Source organism: Vicia villosa, linkage group LG6 (assembly GCF_029867415.1).
Source record: "Vicia villosa cultivar HV-30 ecotype Madison, WI linkage group LG6, Vvil1.0, whole genome shotgun sequence".
Lineage (NCBI taxonomy): Eukaryota > Viridiplantae > Streptophyta > Magnoliopsida > Fabales > Fabaceae > Vicia > Vicia villosa.
This window is the reverse complement of record NC_081185.1, coordinates 28,985,366-29,009,268: the sequence shown is the minus strand read 5'-3', so window position 1 is coordinate 29,009,268 and position 23,903 is coordinate 28,985,366. Positions and strand designations below refer to the sequence as shown.

Here is a 23,903-nt window from a genome sequence, read left to right as displayed (position 1 = left end):
TTTGAATATGCGCCTACTACGGGTCATGCCCCCAGGTCCAACAATGCTCGACACAGCAGTATTGGTATCAGCCTCGTACTCCCGTGGTACTGCTTTCATCTTGTCCAAAGGATATGGTTTTTTGATTGGGATGCTCCTAGTGCGCTCTTGCGTAGGTATCATCAATGGTGGTCTAGAGCATGGGATGATTAATGTCTTTCTTGCCCCTTGAGTGGGTATCATTAAAGGCTCGTTTCTTTCCACCATAGCTACATACTCTTCCTCAGGATGTTCCTTCAGCTGAATCAACCCTTGGTCCATGAGCCTCTGCAAAGTGTCTTTAAAAGCCTCGTTATGTTCTAGGATAAACCCCTTTATAAGAAGATACCTCTTAAGTGCATCTATGAGGGAGTTCCTTTGTTGAACCAACTCTTGCTCATTGACAACTTCTATTGCATTGACTGCACCATCATGGTGTGGCATGGGATTTGTTTTCACATTGGGTTTGTCAAAGGCGGTTTCCCCTGACTCTATCAGATCTTGAACTATGTGCTTGAAAGCCCAACATTTCTCCAATGTATGACCGGGAGAATTGGCATGATATTCACACCTCTCATTGGGTTGGTAATTGGGTGTGATTTTGCCTGGGGGAGGAGGCGCCAATGGTTTGATTTCCACTAAGGACTTGCTTATCAAATATTTCAGTATCTCCTTTTTGGAAGTAGGTAGAGGATCGAATCTCCTTTGAGGCCCTTGAAACCGGTTTTGTTGCGGTGGGAACGGCATGGGAGGTCTAGCTTCCTGATGCACCACTGCATTAGTCTCTCCTTCTTTCTTCTTTGGGAAGGTGGGAGTAGGCCTCTTTGACTGATAAGATCTAGACGATGCCCCTTGTATCTTCCCATTCTTAATTTCGTTCTCGATCCTTTCACCGATAACCACTAAGTCTGAAAACCCTGAAGATACGCTTCTGACCATCTTATCATAATATGGTCCTTGCAACATAGCCATAAACATGTCTACTAGCTCCTTCTCCAACAAGGGAGGTTGGACTCGGGAAGCCATTTCCCTCCACCTCTGGGCGTACTCCTTGAACGATTCCTCTTTCTTTTGCAACAAATTTTGGAGTTGCATTCGGTTAGGCGCCATGTCCAAATTATACTTGTATTGCTTCAAGAATGTATTAGCAAGGTCATTCAAGCTTCGGATGTAGGACTTCTCCAATTGCATGTACCAGTCAACAGATGCTCCGCTTAAACTGTCCTGGAAGAAGTGTATCATTAACTTCTGATCATGAGCATAAGCGGCCATTTTTCGCACATACATGCGCAAGTGATTCCTTGGACATGTAAGCCCCTTGTATTTTTCAAATTTAGGAACTTTGAACTTGTGTGGAATAGTCAGATCTGGGACTAAACTCATCTCGAAGGTATCCACATCGAAGGCATCATATCCCTCCACAACCTTTAACCTTTCTTCCACCGCCTTGATTTGTCCGCTATCTTTAGAATCATCCCCAGAGTTAGGGGGAGTCAGCTTGGGTTGAGGGACTTGATTTGTCTCATCATTATCCCCATATTGTAAATCCAAGTAGTCTTCATCCCTAAGAGGATTGTTGACAGGAATGCGAACTGTGCGAGACGCCCCTTCCTTCGGAGCAGCAGGAATAAATCCTTCTTGAGAGGCTTCTCCCTCCTCATGAGTAGTGGTAGCTTTCTTAAAGGAGCGAGCGTTTGTCTTATGAGGGTCACATCCTCTAACATATCCTAACAATGGGTTGCCATCGTTGGGTATTTCCTCATACTGATCCTGAACCTCCTTAGCCTTATCTTGCTTATCCTTGAGATCTTTCATGAAGCTCAACATTTGGGTCATTCCTCCTTTGAGGTCCTCAACAGTGCCTTTCAATTGGGTCATTTCCTCGCGAAGGATGGCTTGATTCTGTTCCAATTGTTCCATTTCCTTCTTCCTTTGGGATCTTGTCTGGATTAGCGGTCGAGTTGCAATGGCGTGACTGGAGATGAAGATAGTTTTTCTTTATGCTTTGAAAATAAATATGATATGCATGCTATGAATGTTATGATTATGCTATGTTCGCGTCTTATCCACATTATTATAATATACATATATATTTATATACTATTTTTATTCTCCTTTTCTCTTCTTTTTTTTTTATATGTATTATTTTTTTTACATACATATGTAATAGCCCCTTTTTTTATACATATACATATATTTTTTTTTAGAGAAATAATCCTTTGGTGAATATTATAGAAACAATGAGTAACGGAAAAGAAACACACTTTATTAAAAATAAATACTACTCCATTGTTGGTTCACAAATAGAAATTGAAATTGGAAATTAAAATACTTAACAATAAAAAATGCAACAAGGAAAATATAATAATACTAAGAACGCCTTTGGATGTCTTCTTTGAACTTGTCCACCATGTCTCTACAAAGCTCTATGAACTCATTGACTTCTTTAGGAAGGATAATAGGAGATGATTCCGCCTTTGCCAAACTCTTTGGAATGTCTTGTATTAAATCATTACACAAGAAGACTAGCTTATCATAATTATCACGGCATTTTTCGTAGTCTTCAAGCATCTTAGGAACCATGCTTACATGTTCATTCGCCGTAGAAACAATCGTGTAAAGTCTTCTCCAATGATCTCTTTCGTCCATGGCTGCCTCATATATCTCTCTTTGCCTTATGAACACTTGCCTAAGTGATGCCATAGCTTGAAGTGCTCTATCGTACTCACCGGTGCACTGTAAAAGTGCTTCCTCCGTAGTTAATCTTCTTGTGCGTTCTTGTTGTCCAAAATTGCGAGCTTCTTGAATATCAAACTTTAGATTCCTTATTTCCACCTCTTGATCTTTAGTTCTATCAGTTAATTCAAAGACTACGGCTTCTAAGTTTTTCTCTGATTCCGCTTTATCATGAGAAGCTTTCTCATAGCGCCTTCTCCACCTTGCAATTTCTATATCCGCTTGTTCCAACCTCTCATTATGTGCTTCTAGATTGAAATTAGCACTTAGAACTCCTTCGGTTGCACGTTTCCGTTTACTCCTTTGTCTATCATTCTCTTCCTTCATGGCTTGAAGTTCTTGGTTCTTTTCTTTAAGGTCAAAGCGTAGTTGGCTCCTTTCGTTGGTAAGCTGATGCAAATCAAGCTCTAACTTTTCTTTTTCCTTTCGGGACGCCTCTAGGGCAGCCCTGATCCCTTCTATCTCTTCGATGGATAGAGGAACAGGATTAGGAGAATCAGGCTTGTATGCGGGATCTACAACAAAAGGGAGCAAAATCTTTCCAACTCTTTCTTGAACCCATTTAATGTACGGTTCTCTAGCAATAACATTCTTTGGCCCAAAGTCTTTTCTTTGAACATGCTTCCAAGCTTGAATTACTTTCTTCAATGTTCTTGGTTCACCTTTCCCATTGTCATGCAAAATTAATTTTTCTACTTGTTGTTCGGAAGGCTCACCATCCATAGAATGGCCCAATTGACGCAATGCTAGAACGGGGTTATAATTAATACAACCAAGAGTTCCCATTAATGGCACATTGTTGAACTCCCCACACTTGTAAATAACCTTGTCAGAATTTAATTTCTTCGCATACCATAGAATAGAATCCGCTTTAAGAGCCCTCAATTTTTGAGACCAATCATATCTAGTTAAATCTTTAATAAAACTACTAGCTTTGTATAGATGAGAAGTCAACCAAGAATATAGCAAATGGACACAACAAAATAGCATTCCTTTCTTCTTTTCATGCTTCGTATGGATAGCATAATAAATATTAGCGAGGATGGTTGGAGTTGGATCTTTGTCAAAAATCCTAAAAGATGTGAAAGCATGGATTGCGGTAGGATTAATATAATCAACATTCTTCGGTAATAAAGCAACACCAAAAATCAAGAGAGCTAATAAATGTCCACAAATGTCCCATTGTTTCTTTTGAGCATATATTAAAGCTTGGTTTTCTAAGTAAGATCTTTTGATCCCATGCACATCTCCATCAGTTTTATAATTAGACTTCAATTCCGTAGCGGACACTCCCAAAGCCTTTGCCAAATCCGGAAAATCAACTTCTTTACCTACACCTGTGTAAAATTCCTTTTTAATTTTTGAGAATCCTAACATAGCATCCATCTCTTCCAAAGTCAGAGCCAACTGAAAATCCTGAAAAGTGAAACATCTAAGCGGCGGATCATAGAATTGAACCAAGGCGGTGATAGCTTCTTCTTGCACTTTTACCTTTAGCAAATCCAAGATATCCCCATAGCGGATCACAAACCTATCCAAAGCACCTGATGGTAATTTCTCTTTGATTATTCTCAATTTCTTGATATCTGGAGTAGAAACGGTAAGGTGGACAATTGTCTTCTTAGTACTCATCCTTCCCACATATTCACCAATAAAAAATATTTTTACAATATGTATATATATTTTTTATATGTATATTTTTTGTGTGGATAAGACATGATGAAGATGCAAATGAGGAATGATGCATGCAAACACAAAGATATAATAACAAGCAAACAAAAAAAAAACAAACCCAAGCATAAATAACAAAAAAAAAATACAAATCAGATTATGATATTTCAAGAATTCTAAGTTCATAGGTTCGACGTAGCGGCTCTAGGGAGCCAACCTTTTTATGGGGGGTTCTAGAAGGTCTTAGGGGGTCGTTCGTAGCCTCCGAGACTTTTTGTCTCTTCGGATTTTAGAACAACTCATTTTATCCATGAGGTTCGAATTTTTGGGTAGGTTCTCGGAGAGATCAGCCAAATACCCAATCCTGCCCTCAACAAAGTCAAGCCTCATTTTGGACTTTTCCGAATATTCAACCCACTCCGAGTGGAGTTATCAATGAGACTCGTAGGCGATTCAAGTCCCCCCTGGTCTCAAGGATAACTCTCACACTTAGGTTTTAACATAATCACAAAAAAAAAAATCCAGCAGTGCATATAATATATAATTGAACATTTCAAGGCAAACATGACAAATAAAACATTTAATGAAAACCAAAAATAAATAAATAAACAAATAATTAAATATTTATTATAAAGATAAACCTTCCCCCAAACCCTAAAAATGGCAAACTTGCCAAACCCTAAAAATTGCCAAAAACCTAAACCATTAGCCACAAACCTAAACCCCTCAAGCCTTAGGAGCATAATAATTAACCTATAGTGTATTTCCCCAGCAGAGTCGCCAGCTGTAGCAACCTGCCCTAAAAATGAAGGTTTAGAGTCGCCACCTATTCTGAAGGGCGAATAGGAAACCCTACGCAGTTTTAAAGATTCGAGGTAAGTTATTATAATCAGGTTGAGGGAAGGTATTAGGCACCCTCAACCCTTTCCTAAAGGCTAACATTGCAAAGATAAGGGTTTATGGCAAGGGTTATAAAGAAAGTAACAGAAAGTGATAATAGGGTTAATTATATTGACATGATTAAAATTTAGAGGAAGGGGACTCGCCTTGGTTATCCAAATGCCTATGTATCTCCTTATGGAGAATCAGAGTCAACGTAGTTTGGGGAAGGGTTGTACGCCCTTAGAATTAGAATTTGATTTGATATGGTTGTTTGAAGGCTTTTTGAATGGCCTATCGTAGTTTTGAATAAGGATGGAAAATCCGTAGTTTGATTTGAAGTGTTTTGAATGTTTTAGATTTGGGCGTACAACCCTGATTTAATTTTGTACTATTAACCGCAATGATCAATAGATTCGTTCACCATAGTTAAAAGATTTGAAATTGCATCGTTACCAATTTTAATTGATTGATTCAATTATTACTAATAACGAATAAGAATGTTTTTTTAATAATTTTTATGAATTAGTTTGTATCGTTACCCCTCGTAATCGATTGATTCGATTAAAAAGAACAACGAATTAAAGTGAGAAAAAGAAGAGTTAATCATCACAACTAATAAAATAGTTGCAACCATTTAACCACATAGAAATTGATTGCATTTTAATTAAATAGCATTTTAATTAAAATTATTGTTGACCATAGCGATTAATCGATTTAATCGGCACGAACAATAAATTGACATTTTTAATAATCATATCATATATTTATTTTATTTATAAAAATAATTATATTAAAAATATTTAATCAAAATAAATAAGTTAATTAAAATTATTATTTATTAGGATTATGATTTAATAGGGTTGGTTTGGGGGTTCATAATATGGGCACTAATTCTGGGCGCGTTAGATTGAAGCTAATGGTGGTCCTAGGGCTCAGATCTGAGGGAGTATGGTGTTCTATAGAGGATGCGCCCCACAGGATCAAGAAGAAAATATTCCAGAAAAAATAACGTTGGAGGGAGGGCTCGAACCTATGACCCCCCACTCCCATACGCGTCTCTCTACCAACCCAGCTACTCATGTTATGCGTATATAACACACGATCAGTGAATAAAATAAAGTAACGAAACATTAACAGAAACGCGCGCGCGAATTCAAAACAACAAATATGATGGTGCCACGCCATCATCTTCTCCACTTAACCTGCAACTTTCAGAAAGGATAGCTACGAAATAGCTATGGTTTTTTCGTAGATAACCAAAACACCAAAAATAGCGAATAGCACATATATTCAAATAAATGTGGCGCGACCCCCTCGATCTATTTGGTCTTATTACACGAATATACCCATGCTATCACCTTGCCCTAATTTCACTTCTACACAAAACCCCCAAAAAAAACCCTAAATGCTCCTTTCAGCCTCTTATGGTGTATCACGTTTGAGGCCCCCAAACTTCATGCAACCCACCCAGAAACGACCACAACAATCATACAAAGCACAATACAACAATAATCCACCATATAAATGCAAGAATGATGCTAATCGATAGAAAATTTAGAATGACCTACCTTGAGCAATTGGAGGTCAATATGGGGGTGTTGTTGAAGAGCAAGGATCCAGACACGTTCAGAGTCCCTCGATGAAGCTTTTGCAGTGCTTGAATCTCTTTGAAAGCCTCAAATTCCTTGAAACCGAATTTGAGTTCTTGAAACTTTTTTCGTTCTTGCACTCTTGCCCCTGATCAGAATTGTCAACCCCTATTCCTATGCCTCGTGTTCAGTACTTATAGAGGGACGAAATTAGGTTAAACAAATAGCCCAAAACTCCCTTGAATCCAATCTTGCCATTTGAGAAAATTGATGTTATTTTTTGAATATAATCTTGCTATTTTTGGCCAAAATTTGATTCACTCTTTTCCAATCTTGCTAGCACGAAAATTAGATTATATTTAGCCATTAATATTGATTGGAATCAATCCATATACACCTCTTTAACAAAATATTTGATTTTCCACTTAATTAAATCATTAAAAATGAAATAAAAATCATATTAAATCAAATAATAGTTAAATTTCGTGGCATATGGTTTTGGGCATGCTAATGACTTGTGGACCAAGATTTAGTCATAATACCATAGGCCCATTTGCAAAAATTTCCAATGTGAACCTTCTTATTTCACATTTTGCCTCCAAAAATTGCTCAACTTTGATCAAGCATATCTCACTCAATTTTTTAGCTATGAGGGAGTTCTAAGACTTTTTGGAAACCTCAAGATGTCCTCTATAAGCCCCTTTGGAACATATTCTTCATTTGGAGCTTTTATCTTGATCATATCCTCTTTGACAAAAAAACTACTTTTGAAGGATGCCCGAAAATGATCTGTAATCTTTTGCATCATACCTCTCAAATGAAGCATTTCTGGCCTTGGTTTGTGAGAAACAAAGTTGTAGAGAATCCAATTTCATTCATAATAGGCTTTGAGTGGGGAATTTTTGATGTTCCATGTGAAAGTTATGCCCAGTCAAAGTTGGGTTGACTCTCTCCTAAAGAAACCCTAATTTGAACCTTTTTGCACTTGTTCATTTCTGAGTTTCTATAAATGGAATCATGATCAATCTTTGATCAATTGGTGGATATACTTTAATTCACTTGATGTTGACCCAAAATTGAGAGCCTTAGGTTGTGCTTTGACTGTGGATCATCTGGACCATTGAGTGAGCAAAGCTTTGGAATTGAACCTTGAACTTTGTTATGTAAGCACCTTAGAGCATAATGAACCATGGGGGGACTTCATTGGGGCTTCACTTATCCCATTACCTTAGGAGAGTACCCAAACCCTAGTTTCAAAGGAACCTTGTGTGAGAGAACTCCTTAATGCAACCCTTGAGCATTGACTCATTGTGAGTGAAGTGTGGGAGGCAAATTTTGGGGTATGACAGCGTCTCGGCTGCAATGGTAATAAAAGCCTCCTTGGGACGGGATACGAAGTAGGAAGGAGTGATGCGAGGCTCTCCAGACACCCAATCTTCCCTAGACATAGCCACGTCCTCCTTTTGTCCAAGATCACTTTGCATAGAGGGCGTCCGCCCCGAAGACTCAGCGCTCGTGAAACTCCCAGTCTCCGAATGAATAGCATCACTCATGGTCTCCTCCTCGAACCTACTAGCCATCCTGACTTAAAAGGCAATAGAAGAAAGTGAATTCGACTTCAAAAATTAAATCCACCCTTCCATCGCTAGTCAAGTGAAAGGCGTGCGCAAAGGCAACAAGAACAATGTCCTTAGCCAAAGTCCTTAACTCAAAACAGCAGACCATACACTAGGAACCTCCTCAAAAGACTAAACCATACGATCTCCGTGACACTTAGGGGTTTAAGCTTCGCATGAAGTTTAACCTAGAAAATTGTGCAAACTACCATGCCAACCTAGTTTTTGATCTATGCTCATTAGGATACCTATTCGAAACCGCCTTGTCTCGTCCATCACAACAACCAAATAACAAAGAAAACACCATATCCCGACCCAAGACGGCGGCACCTACGTTTGAAAATAAAAAAACCACCGTCAAACACCAACTCTCCACCATAAAATGACCTAAAACTATGTTCCTTCTATCCTAAACCGCATGCATTCTACCAAAATATCAATACTAAGGCGGAGAAGTCAAAAGGAGCGGAAAATTTACGTGGTTGGAAGGATGTAGAGGGTGGTCGGAAAATTTACACAGAGGTGGACGATAGAAACGGATCCGAGCAGACACTGAGCAGAAATTGAAGAAGAATGAGAAGCGGAAAGTGGCAAATGAATGTGGGCCCTCCTATTAATAGAGGGCCCTCTCAGCGTGTGGTTGAGCATGCGCCCAACAAAACCCTAGCGTAACAATTGTCATGCAATAATGGTGGCACGAGGCTCAACACACGCATGCGACGTCACCCATTAACTTTCCATCAACTTTTCCTCTCCTCGACAATGTTTTAACTCCTCGACAATCCCCCTCGAGTGAACTGCGGCATACGGACGGGCGCGATCCCCGATCTTTTCTCCCAGCCAAAGTGTGCCCTTAAGTCATCGCTCTCATGCTCGGAGCTACGACTTTGGGGTCTCCTGTTCTAGACTGGCCCAATGGTCAAGCATGGCCCAATCCGCTCCTACCCTCGGACGGCCCAATAGCCTTGACCCAACCCCTTAAGGACAGTAGGAGTGCCATCTCCCCTACCCGACAGTTGGACTCTCTCCCCTTTTGTGTCGAGGACGGCACAGCCTACTTCCATCGATGATCTCGACCTCCATGCCAAAGACGAGACATGCGTCATGCTCCCTGTCTAGGAGAAAAGCGGCTCCTACTCGTTAAGCGTTCCTTTCGACATGGAACTTCCCTCTGCCCGACCAACGACTAGTTTCAGGAAACCTCCCAAGATTCTTATATTTACTCCTAGAATTTTGGAAGTCACGCGTTTTTGGCCTAAATCCACGATCCAGCGTAAAATGTGGACCAATGGCCACGCGCTGGTGGACAATATAAAAACTCTTTCACTTGAGAGGGCCAGGTAACACAATTTTTACTCCTTGAAACACTCTCACGTATCTGCGCTCCTACTTACTTGCTTGTCGGAGTGCCTTGCAGGTACACCCCCTCATCCTCTTCTTCAACACCGTGCAGACGTTCCTTGTCCACTTTTTGATTCTGATCAACCTCCGGATCAACTACCTCTATCCTTAAATATAAGAACCCGTAGATAAAATTACGCTATTTAAGAAAGTTGGTTAGAGTATTAAATTTATTGACTATTTGTGCAATTTTACAAATTTATTCATAGGAGAGAGAAATAATTAATCTTCATACATGTGTATTTATTATTGATTCCATAAAAAGATGTGATATAATTAAGGTTAAGTTTAGAAAAAAAATTAATACAGTTTGAAAGTTAAAAATGATCTTATAAAGTAGGATAAAAAAACTCAAGAGAATCTTATAATTAAGAACAAAGGTATTAAAAGGAAAAAGTAAAATGATACATATCTTTGATAAACATTACAAAAATTCTTGAAAAAAAGCATGTTTGAATAACATAAAAAAAGTTTCTATTATAAATGCATTATCTATTTATGAGCATTAATGATAGAAAATATAATGAAAAGGTAAGAGGCTAGAACATTCAATATATTATAACATTGGTCGGTTCGCTGTATGGATTATATATATATATATAGAGAGAGAGAGGTGTTATATCATATGCGAATGATATCTTTATATGAGAATATGAAAATGAATCTTAACCATTGAATTTTAAAATAATTGGTGGAGATTGTGTGTGAATCTTTTGTTCTCTCTCATATTATTAAAGTAAATTATGTAGGAGAGAGAAAAAAATTCACACTTAATCTCAACCATTTATTTTATAATTCAATGGTTCAGATTCATTCTCACATTTTCATATAAAAATGACATTTACACACACAAACACACACATATATATATATATATATATATATATATATATATATATATAGACAATGTTTTAAAATCGAACCGTTCATCAATTTAATAAGACTGCTGAATAACTGGATCACTAGTCAAACCGCATAACAAAATCGAATTAAATCAAATAATTCAGTTAAATAAATTAGTCTCTATAATAAAATTATATAATTAATAAACCGATCAAACTAAAAAATTCATTACTAAAATTCTAAACATAGTTATCACACACAACAAAATAATATAAAATACAAATTTAAATAAAATTTTAAATAAAGTCTAATAGAAACATAAACTAAATAACAAAATAAGGACATTATCTAATAAACTTAATTTTATAGTGGAAAGTTGTTTCAAATATGTTTTGAAGAAAGTCTACGTACATTTTAATTTTATTTACAAAAATCAGAACGTTGTCGTTTTATCAGAGAAATAAAGTAAGTATTTAATCCGTCGATTTTTTAAAACCGTCAATTCTCCGATATTTATCAATTTTTGTCGATTTTGACCGGTTTCCTTTGATTCAATAATTTACCTGATTCAACAATCAGACCAGATCAATGACCCTCCAATTTTCGGTTCGACTAGCCGGTTCGGTTTTTAAAACATAATATTTTCAAACTATTCTCATATGCTAGAAGGCATATATTTAATGTATTAAATTTTAAATGTTCATAAATTTGACTAACTTTTAAATATTTATAATAAGAAAAAATATAACTTTGAATTTAAATTCCTAATTTTAATAAAATTAAAAGAAGTTTCATTAAACATATTAAAGTCTCTTTGACTTAATTTATAACTTTTGTTGAATTCATTAGTTTTAGTGATCACTATATATATGTGTATCCTCTTGGTTGATATTGTTCAAACGTATTAAGAGTTCTATTTGAAAATTTCGTGTCTATTGAAACAAATCTCATCATGAAGCTGGGACGCATTCTCCTAATAGTGTGTGTTTTGTCTGCTCTCTTGAGCCACACTTACCAATCTCCTACACATATTAGAGGTACACTTTTAATAACTTAATATTATTATTAGTTATACTTATTGTAATTTTAAACATCATTCATAGATATTTCAAAAGAGAGTATATATAGGCTAAATTCTAAACTAAATTTATTGCTAAATTATTTTGACATATTTTTGTTTTCCTTAATGTTGTAGACCCGGATGAAGTTGGCCCTGGCCCTTTTTGTCCTAAAAGTTTGGTTGTGCCTAGAAAGTGTAGTGATTCTTCTCGAACATGTTGGGACGACCTCAATGATGCATATGGAGCAAGTGGCATGGTTCATCAATGTACTTGTAAAGATCTTGCGCATAATAAACGACGTTGCACTTGTTTGGTTATGTGTTTATTGTGAAAAATAGTCATTTTGACGATGACCAAAAGTGTAATAACATTATAAATTTAATAATGCTATAATGTGGCAATATGAGTTGTTATATTAATTAAGTCTCCGATTTGATTTAATAATTATGGATTCAATATTAATTAGAGAATGTTAAAATAGAGTATTTTAATTGTTTGTTATACAATATCAACTATTTACCTAAGCATGAAAGATGCTTAAGTTCTCCCTAATCTATCCTTTAGCAATAAAAAATTTTACACTACAAAATGTTCATTTTGATAATTGACTAAATTAAATTATACTAACCAATCAAATTAATCCTTTCATCAAAGTGGCATTCAATTTTTTCAAATTTTCTTAGTACTCCTCTTTACCCGAGTAAAGCTATTATTTTTGTTAAACCTTTTCATTTTCCTTTTAACTCATAGCTTGCCCCTCTCATTCCCACACTTCTCTTTCTCTCTCCATCATATTTTTCAGTCTCTCTTGTCTGGTTAACAACTACTTCACCTTCAATCCATCTCCACTAAGGCAAGTGTGATGGTTTCTTTAAAGGCGACCATGTGTGGTTTTATGAAGGGCTGTAGAGGCGAATTTGGTGGTCACAGGAAGCCATAATCGGTTCAGTGGTGAGCGGCGGTCGAAAAAATGCACAGTGCGAAAGTGTGTTCATTTCATGTTCTTCCTTTCCATTCCTCCTTCTTTCTCTTTCTTTCCCCTTTCAATTGAGTTCTTCCTTTCTCTACAACGCAAACATCTCATCCGTTTGTTCTGGTTCATATTTCAGCCTTCAATCCTTGATCAACAAATTTGTGTAAGTTCATAACTTGATATTAATCCTTCAATGTCTCCTGTCAAAAACATTTCAGATTTTTCGATTTCCTATCCCATTTTCAATTTCAAGTTAAGAAGAAGACGAAGATATGTTTGTGGGTTGGGGTTTCGATTTTAAGTGAAGAAGAAAAAACAGATACAGGGTAACATCTTCTCCACTTTCATATATTATTTTACAATTTTGAAGTCTTCAATTTTCATAATCAACTATTTAAATCACAAGTTTCATTTCTCAATTTGTTATTTTATTTTTTTTTATAAGCAAAGGGACTTATATTAAAAGAGCACAAGGGGTGCTAACCCAAAAGCATACAAAGAAAAAAGGGGTGGAGATAATGAACTACCACTCCCTCCACCAACAAACAATTAAACAACTCCAATACAAGAGGCGGGATTAAGACACCAATCCGACCAAACAAGGTTGTCATCCACCTTAAAGAAAGTGATAACCCATTCCCAAGTTAACAATTTAATCATCCCTAAAGTATCGATATTGGCCAACTCCCCCCATTAAAGAGAATTTCATTCCTACAACACCAAATACTCCAACAAAAAGCCAAACCAAAAAGCCATCTAGTGTTCACAACAAAAAGAGACTTACAAAAAACCTTAACAGCAATAAGACGGTCAAAGATATTACCCGAAATTGCAAGAACATCAATGCGAAGCCAATCAAAGAAGCTATTCCACCAACCTAAAGTAACCGAACAATTCCCAAAAAGATGATTTATATCCTCCTCCGCCAATAAACATAAGGGAAAAACCAAATTATCCGGACCGAATAAAATACCCCGAGAAGCTAAATTCTTCCTAGTGGGAATATTATTCAAAAGTAACCTCCATCCAAAAATAGACACCTTACTCGGAATCTTAGTTTTCCATAAAGAAGATAACTCCTTAGAAATGTTATCCTCCAATCCTTGACTCCGAGAATCACCTTCCATAATCATCTCATAAATAGCCTTAACCGAAAACCCCTTAGGATTCTTCCACCAAACAAACAAATCCGATACACCAACCACGGGTTGCACCGAATTGATAAGTCTCAACAACTCCACTAATAACTCCCCTTCAACTACGTCAGAAAAGCCTTCACGGACTTTAATTAACCAAACCCAAGAACCATTGTTTCTAAAGTTGTTGTCACTAACCTTTTTGGAAGAAGCTTCAGCATGGAAGAACAAAGAAGGAAAGCGGTTGCTAAGAGGGGACCCTCCCATCCACCTATCTTCCCAAAAATCAATGATCTCTCTGTTTCCAAGCTTGCAAGAAACGGATGAAGGAAACCAATTTTCCAACGAGTCGTTTCCCATTGATCCCACAGAACAAACATCTTTCCACCAAAGAGAAACCATATTTCTTTTATTAGTCACCAAGTCTGAAAGCATTGTCCTCCTAATGTCGCCATACCTGCAAGAAAGAAGGTTAGTCCATAAAGATTTCTCCTCATTAAGCATCCTCCACCTCCATTTGCTTAACAAAGCCCGATTAAACTTTCCGCAATGTTTAACTCCTAATCCTCCCTCCTTCTTTGGCAAACACACTTTATCCTAAGCTATCCAATTTATCTTCCTCTTCGTCTCTACTCTTCCACACAAGAAAATCTTTTGAAGCTAAATGATTTCCCTAATGATGATTTTAGGCGCCTTGTAGAAGGAAAAGAAATAAATTGGACATATTTGATGTATTCTATTCAATACAAACAACAATAAAAATTATGTTTACAGGTGATATCGTGTTCTTTTGTTTTGTTACTGTTAGGAAGTTCACATTGTGTGTTGAACTATTGCATACCAGGAGTGAAGTTCTCTATACATACTCTCATAGCAGAAGTTTTCTTAATTTTATTTTCAACTTTCAATAGCATAACAAAATTACTTTTGAACACAAACACAATATAAAATAGCTTCTAACAAAATCACCTTTGAGCATAAATTTTGCATTTGAATCCATAATCAGTGTTTATACAAATAAATTTAAATTTTAAATTCATGGTGTAAATGACTGAAACGTTGATTCGGAAAGCAACAAACCAAACATAATATAGAATTCTCAAGAATTGTAGTATGTTGGCATTGATTGTGGTTCATTCAATGTTGCTCGTTAATGTATTGTATTAGGACAATGAGTTAAGATCCTCTCCAATTTTTCCCCATTTATTTCTATGTGACCTCAATGAACTTCATGTTTACCTTTTAAAAATCCTCTTCTCATTTCTAAAATAAATCACTATAAAAAATATATGTTTGTCTAGCTGTCACATTGTGAATTTTATAATACAAACCAAGTATTTTTTTTAAAATGCTAGAAGTCATCTTCATTATTTCTAAAAATTCCATTGTCACTAACCACCTGCATATGGTTAACAAAATGTAAGTTAAGAATAAGCATATGATGGATTGGTGTCCGTAGAATGAAAGAATAATTAACTCATTAATTAATTATATTATAATGGTGTTATAGAAATTTGTCTCATTGTTGAAGTGTCATATGGTTCATATAACATCTTTATATTGTAACATATTTGACTATGTCTTGGTTGGAGGTGATTCAGTTGGATGTGATATAGATATAAGACACGTTGTTGCATCTGAGACAAATATATCATCATCTTCTATGCCAAGATTAGGATAAAATGTTAAAGCAATTGTGCCCCTTAGTGACTGCAAAAAATTAGGAACGTTTCTTAATCTTCCAAACCTTATGATAGGAAGCAAAAGCTAAACCCTAACAAAATTAGAGAAAATAAAACTATCTAAAAGAAACAAGAATAAAAATAATTTTTGATTTCATTGTCAAAAGACACTACATATATAATAATACTAATGGATAATAAATTAAAGGCCCAATACTAATTAAAGCCCAATTCAACAACATTTAAAGATCCTAAGAACATTCTAGAGAACATTACAAAATAAAATACTAATATAAATTCTACTCCTAATTTAATATATAAAATATTTATTTAATTATAATTCTTACTCCATTATTACTCACCTCTTAAAAAACAACCTTGTCCTCAAGGTTGTAAAAATAAGACTATCAAATTTTAAATTAATTAAATTTTTTTTTCGACAATAGAAATGAAATTGGAGTGTTAATGATAAAAAATGGGTAGAGAAATTTGGAGGAACATGTGACTGGTCATGAAAAAATGTTCTATTAAAGAAAATATAGAAACAAAGGTTCTTTGATGGGACCATAAGCATTTCACGTGGGAGAGAGGGGTCAGGATCCTCTTCATTTTTCTCTCTCTCCATTTTCTCCATTATTATAGTTTTGTATATAAATAACACGTATTTTCATGACATCTGACATTTATTTCACATTTATTTAATTTTATAGACTCAAAACTATATTAATGGAGTCTTCCATTTCTTTTAAAAAATGGAGAGGATCTTTACCCGGGAGAGAGGATTTGAAACAAACCTAGCACATAGGTTTTGAATAAGTGCTGGTGGTTTTGTAAAGGAAATGGATTTTAACACGTGTCGAAATCTTAAAGGTGTTGAATTTGTTGATGGGATCAAGGAAAATAATGAATATACTTTTCTTCTTTCTCTTTCCTGATTCTGATCTGTCTCCCTCTTTCAACATTTCTTTTTTCTCCATTTTTTTCATCAACATCATCTTCTTTCTATTTCTTTTTTTTCAAATAAAAATAATAAAATTAAAAACCATAGCAAAGATAAACGTTATAGAATCGCAAAAATGGTGGTGGTTTTGCCGGAGGCCGTTTCAGATCTAATAATTTTTTCGGAGGAGATGACAACAGAGATGATATCGGAAGTGTTGTCGTAGATTTCGTCAAAAATATAGACTGAGGTGTTTCTGGAAAAGTCATCGGAAGCAATGCTGAAAATTTTGTCGGAGATGTCATCTGAGTTCTTACGGGAAGTTTCCAAAGTGACGTCGGAGTTATTGATGGAGATGTCTTCAAAGCTCTTGTCGAAGAAGACGTCGGATTTATCGCTGGAAGTGATGCCAGAATTGTTTCCGGAAATGTCGCCGAACATGAGTTGTGTGAATCAGAATTTTTTCTGTTTTCTTCATTTTCTGGCTGATCTGTTGAAGTTCGATTAACAAAATATATTTTTCTCAAATTTTTGTGTTCATCAGAAATTTCCTGAGACTTTTTTTGAGATCTTTGCTTGATAGAAAGAATAGAGGCTTGATATTCTCTTCAATAGCTTTCTTGTTACTGAGGTATTTTTCTTGTGCCAGAGATATTTTCTAAAGACATTCTTGAAAAAGTTCTTGAACTGAATATGTGGACAAGTGAGTTTGCTGGGATATGGTGTAGGATGGATGTAGATGAGGTGAAATGGAAGTTGTTGCTCGTTGATGGTGATATCTGTGGTCTTTTGGAAAAGCGTTAGAATGATGAGATGTTGAATCTGATAGCTCTGGTGTGGGTTGGTAGGGAGGAATAAAAGGAGTTGAGATATTTTGTTGGTAGAATGGTGTGTAATAGTCATATGTAGGATGTAGATGTGGTGTGTATCCATGACTATAGAATAAATTTTGAGATGGAGTTACAAGAGAAATGTTTGTGGAATAGGATGGAAATGAAGGAGTAACAATGGTGATGTTGGGATGATATGGATAAAAATGAGTAGTGAAAGATGGGGGAAATGGAAATGCCATAGGAGGTTTTCGTGTTAAAGAATGAAAGCACCAATTGATAGGAAGCAAAAGCTAAACCCTAACAAAACTAGAGAAAATAAAACTATCTAAAAGAAACAAGAATAAAAATAACTTTTGATTTCATTGATTGATTTTCAAGTGTCAAAAGACACTACATATATAATAATACTAATGGATAATAAATTAAAGGCCCAATACTAATTAAAGCCCAATTCAACAACATTTAAAGATCCTAAGAACATTCTAGAGAACATTACAAAATAAAATACTAATATAAATTCTACTCCTAATTTAATATATAAAATATTTATTTAATCATAATTCTTACTTTATTACCTTATTAACTTATATAAAAAGAGAGCAGAAAAAAGCTTTAAAAAATCTATCCTTATACTATAAAAGAATAGTCGTGCTTGAGCATGATACCGTTTAGAACATCAGTGCTTCTACTTCTAACTTCATGTTTTTCTGATGCTTCATAGTCCATGTTCTGATTCTGCTTGACCATCTTCTGATGTCTTGCCAGAGCATGTTCTGATGGAGCCATCCAGAACCTTCTGAGTCAGTGCTTCTGAGCGCTGAATTGTGCATACTCTTTATGTATTTCCTGAAATGGAAAATGCAAAGGATTAGAGTACCACATTGTCTTATACAAAATTCATATATATTGTTATCATCAAAACAAGAATATTGATCAGAAAAAATCTTGTTCTAACAATCTCCCCCTTTTTGATGATGACAAAAACATATATAATTGATATGAATTTGCAATCAGAATATCAGATGACAAAAGACAATTACACAGATATAGCATAAGCATATAATCAGAGTGTGTGAATATGTCTCCCCCTGAAATAAATACTAGAAGAATTTATAACTAAAAGACTTCCCTGAGTATTTTTCCATTTCAGCAGAGACTTTCACTTTGCCTAGAACTTCAGAATATTCAGAGCTTCTGCTTCTTGCTTCCATAGGACAGCTTCAGAGTTTTAAATTTCTTCTTTGTTGTCATAGCATGCTTGATTGTATCAGAACATTCTTGAATGTATTAGAGCATCATCAGAGCATCTTTACATCCTGAAATGTTTCAGAACATACTAGACAAAAAAAATATCAGAGCATGAATGTATCATAATATTCTTAAGAAAGAACATGTATCAGAGCATTTAAGAGAAGAAAATGTATCAGAGTATATTCTACACAAAGAATATCAGAACATTCTTCTTGCTTCTGATCTTGAAGCTTCACAGCACTAAGCTTGCTTCAATTTTCCAAGAACATGCTTCTTTATAGAATTGCTTTTCAGAATATCTTCAATCCTGCAAAAAAATCTCAAGGACATAGAACTTGCAAATAATGTTAGGAAATGTTGAGACTTAATCCCAGCAACTGATATAATAAACCAAATCAATTATCATGTTTCTCCCACTTTTTGTCATAACATCAAAAAGCATTAAAAGATTCAGACGATAAAAGACACATAAAGTGAAGAAGATAATGATTTCATTGATAAACAATATCAGAAGTACAAAAGGGTTAGAAGCAGATGCAAGAAACAAATGCATAAAACAAGAAAACATCTAAGACCAAGACAGACTACGACTACCCTAGCTTATTAGCTAACATGGCCAGAAGGTTTTTAATCTCAGTAGTGTCTTCAGCCCGCGTCTTCATGAATGATCTGAACTCGTTGTGAGTATCCTCATGCTTGTCCAAACGAGAAGCTAGATCAGCTTGATTCTGTTGAAGAGCCTTCATAGTGTTTGTCAGCACAGAAGGTCCGGCAGAAGAAGCATCAAAGCTATTCTTCATGAGAGGAGGATTCTCAGCAGCAACATCAATCATGAGAACATCAGCTTAATTTTCCTTAGCAGGAGATTGCTCAGCAGGATGATTCTTAGTATCTTGATTCTCAGCATCAGCTTCTGATTCAGAAGCAACTTCAGCATGAACAGGAGCAGGGATAGCAGCATCTGGATTTTCTAGAGCCAGAAGGATGTCAGCCAAATTCTGTGGAGGTGTAGGAGCAGCTGGTTCTGATGGATATTCAACTTCTGGATATACCATATCTGGTGCATTAACAAAGGGATTCTCCCTTAGCCAATTGAATATAGACTGAAAGTCTCCAGTCAGAACATGATAATGAGGCTTCGACACGACCATAGCAAGAGGATGCACCTCTTCAAACTCATTAGAATATTCCTTCTCTTCAAGAGATTTCCAGCTCCTGATGGGAAAGAAATAGATGTCTTCAAAATCCCTTAGGAATCCACAAGGGCCAGGAACTTCTGCTTCACATTCCTTATGAAGCTTCAGAAAGTCAGAATTGATCTCCCTTCTGAAAGCTTTCCAGAGACCCCTGGTAGCAACATAATCCGTCATGGCATTATGTGCAACCTTCAGGGCTTCTAAACCTGTTTGTACCTTATGCTTCAAGAATTCAAAACGTACACCAACAGATAGTTTAGGGTTAGGGGTTTTGAATTGGGTGGTAGAAGAATATGGGTTCAGAAAGAAATAGGGTTCAGGTTCTCTATCAAGAGAAAGCAATGATTCTGCTTCATCCTCAGAGTCCAAGACAACAAAAGCTGGGTCAGGACGAGGTTTAGGGGTAAAGTTGCAGGCACGGAATAATTCTTGTAAAGAATCAGAATTTGGAGATTCTGATGCATTGGCATTGTTGGGAACAGGGGAGGCAACAGAGTTGACCGTGTCAGTACCGTTCGTAGTAACTGAATTAGATCTTGGAAAGTTGATCGTGTCTACACCGTTCGTGATGATAGAATTAGATCTTTGAGGGTTGACCGTGTCAGTACCGTTCGTGGTAACTGAATTAGATCTTTGAATATTGACCGTGTCAGCACCGTTCATAGTAACTGAATTAGATCTTTAAAGGATGATCGTGTCTACACCGTTCGTGATGATAGAATTAGATCTTTGAATGTTGATCGTGTCAGCAACGTTCGTAGTAACTGAATTAGATCTTTGAAAATTTGGAGATATTGTTTATCTGCTTGTACCTGTATCCTGAAAAAGGTAAATTTAGTCTTTATGCAATGTCATGATGCATGTGTTATGTGACGAGTCTCTCAAAATAAATGAGAAACTTGCATGTTATGTATGAATTTATTATGAGTTGATGTATGCAATGTACGAATATGTTTATGATATATGATGTATGAATATGATTTATCCTGTCTTGATTGAGAAAATAAATCTCTGTGTCATTGTGATTTTGTTGTCTGATTTTGTTTTGAAGATGCTCAGCTGGGGATTTATGATTTCTGCTTGGGGATGAGAGCCATTTGAATGATTGATCTTGATGTACCCTGACTGGGGATAAGAGAGATGATTAACCTTATTTGGAGAAGAGAATAGTATCGGGGAACCGGCAGTGTCGAAGATGTAAATTCAGATGAGGAACTAAGTCTTTGTTGGGTGATCGCGACTTTACGTGTCTATAAATCTGATAACTGCAAGTGCACATTCGTGTCGTGAAGTTTTAAAAGATATCGAATCCACAGGGACTATGAATCGATCTACAGTTATCTAAGGTTACTATGTAAAGCTAGGGCTACTAAAATTTTGATTGTTTCTAAGGGAGAGTGAGTGAAAAATTAAGAATATAATAAAAGACAGATATCAGTATGTATTTCGTTTAACTTAAGGTGATCCGAAGGTCCATTGGCTTTTGCATAATTTAATTAAAAATCTCTACTAATTCAATTGATTAAAAGTCCTCGTCTCAAACTTTCGCTCTGTTGATTTAGATTACTGTCCTAATCCTAATGTACGCTTTCGCCATCCCATTAGATTTTAGAAAAGCTTTTTGGAAACAACGTAATTAATAAAATGCCTGTTTTATGAAGTTGTTATCTATTTAAATCTCCTAATCTCAAACTTTCGCTCTGTTGACTCGGAACATGCTAATATCCCTAACGTACGCTTTCGCCATCCCGTCGGGTGTAAAAACAATTTTTGAAAATAAATAAGTCCTAATTAGTTTTAATACGCTTTCGCCATCCTTAAAACTAATGTCCTATGTCTACTATCCAGTTAAAGATCTCAAACTTTCGCTCTATTGATTTTAACCTTTAACCGTCTTAACCCCTCAAACTTTCGCTCTATTGGTTTTAAGACTTACTAATTAAATTAGACATACAAACCAAAAACAAGTGATGTTTAATAAAACATAATTAAGCCAATTTAATTCGGATCCCTACGGTTAACTTACTTTACATACCGACATCATAATAATTTAGCCAGACATATTAATATGGTTAAACATGCATAAATCGGTTCGGTTCATAATAATAGGCATAGTAAATGGCATACAATATATCATGCAAATAATAATATAAATTAAAGCAGTAAATAAAAACCTGAATTAAATAAATGGTAATTGAATCTTCGAGTACTGAACTTCCACCACAGGTTGGCTGGATCGTTCTTCGGAATTTAAACAGACAGAAAAAAAATAAACAATGAAATAAAGCGATAAATCTAACGTAAGGCTAGATCTATAAAAAGTTCACAACCATTTCCAGTGTAGAAATCGTTGTGAGAAAATAAGTGTTTGAATGAAAGCAGAATAAAGAAATACGGTTCGCGGTACAATTTCGGCAGCACTTCGTTGGCAGGAAATCGGACCCTTTGAAAGTGAGGTAGCATGTCTTATTTATAGGAGAGGTTTTGCTGTGACGTTGCGTGAAAAGTGGGGATTTTTGCAGACTGGGTGTGGAGACGTGCGTCTCCGTTTCTTCAGGAAATGGCCTTGACTGACTTGAGACGTGCGTCTCAAGTGGAGAAGATGTAGGAGCAGTTGGAGACGGGCGTCTCCTCTTGGTGACGTGGCAGAAGAACGTTGGAGACGTGCGTCTCCACTTGCTGGGAAGGTCTGGGCCACGCGCCTTTGGTTCCATGGTGGGTTGGACTGTCTCTTTTGGGCCTTTTGGGTCCTAATTGCGCCCCTCTTTCACTTCAGCACTCCTTTTTCATCTTTTAGGCATAAATATTGGTCATTTAAGCTCCATTTTCTTTCCTTTTCGCAAATAGTCGTAATCAGAGTGTAAAACCTGAAACAAAGCAAATACTCGCGTAATATCATAATAAATTAACATAATATATGGAAAATGCTATAAATATCTATGGATTTCAAGCTAAATATACGATATAAAATCGTGTTATCAAATTCCCCCAGACTTGAACCTTTGCTTGTCCTCAAGCAAAATAATAAGATAGAGATAAATGAAACACACTTCCACCACGTCGTTCGGTCATACTCAGCTACATAGTGTTCTTATTTGAAAATAATGATACTGATCCTAGCAATAAACTTATAGTAACAACACTAAACAACTCCCAGTATGCATACCAATCCGAATCATGCCATTATAGCTCGACCTTTTTGACTCGTCATCATGTTTCACCCTTTTCATTCGCGCGCAATCACATTAAGCCCATTATCTTGACACGCACATAGCAGAGCAGTCGGTTAGTGACTATGATCCTTCTCATGGAGTTCTGGCACAATAAGTGGTATACTCCTTAGCCCTCACTTGTAGATTGTGGGGAATCGGACAATAGTCCTTCCTACCAAGTTCAGTACCAGACGACTTCTGAACCAATCGACAATGAGTTTTTAAATTCTTTGTATTTGAGATTTGCGACCGTTAGGTTAAATGATCTTGTGAGGATCACCTTACTTAGTAGGCACATTTCTTATTATGGTTAAGCACATAATTATTATTATTAGGATCATACACTTATATTCATCGACTCTCTGCGTAGTTTGTATCTAAGACGGTGCCGACTGCTAAAATAAACTACTAAGGGCTACTTCAAAACTTAAAGTTGATGGTTTTGGTATAACGGGTATTCAAATCGGTTACACATACTCGGGGGTTTTAGAGTGTTGGGACAATAGGGTTATTGACTATATTCAATTTCTATGCGTTGAGTGTTTGAGTAGCTTCGTATTTCTCGAACGTGTGGGGTTTGCGTCTATCGTTTAGGAGCAAAATTTTTGTTATGGCTCAAGAAAATGGAAGAAATTGAAATAACTACGGAATTATACATATAAGACTTAAATTCCATAAATATTCTTTTATTGAATTAGAAAAACATTACAAGGAAGGGAAATAACTGAAGGGAAAAATAAAACTAAAGGAAATAGAAATAATACGACTCCCCCGGACTTAGATGATTCAATGTCCTCAGTGCATAAGAACTACTCCTCATTGTTGCGGTTGCGGGAACTGCTTGCGCCTCTTGTACGAACACG

The 23,903-nt window shown here is 36.1% G+C and overlaps 1 protein-coding gene and 1 long non-coding RNA gene across 2 annotated transcripts; one reads left to right on the top strand and one right to left on the bottom strand.

The window, feature by feature from the left end:
- The first annotated feature begins 11,656 nt into the window (after positions 1-11,656).
- On the top strand, positions 11,657-12,240 carry LOC131611383 (uncharacterized). The gene is made up of 2 exons (XR_009286879.1): positions 11,657-11,793; positions 11,952-12,240. It is a non-coding gene; the product is annotated as an uncharacterized LOC131611383 (long non-coding RNA).
- Positions 12,241-13,452: 1,212 nt separating this feature from the next.
- Positions 13,453-14,328, bottom strand: LOC131613460 (uncharacterized). The gene has a single exon (XM_058885129.1). The coding sequence runs from the start codon at positions 14,326-14,328 to the stop codon at positions 13,453-13,455; it is 876 nt and encodes a 291-aa protein (XP_058741112.1).
- Between the last annotated feature and the right edge of the window lie 9,575 nt (positions 14,329-23,903).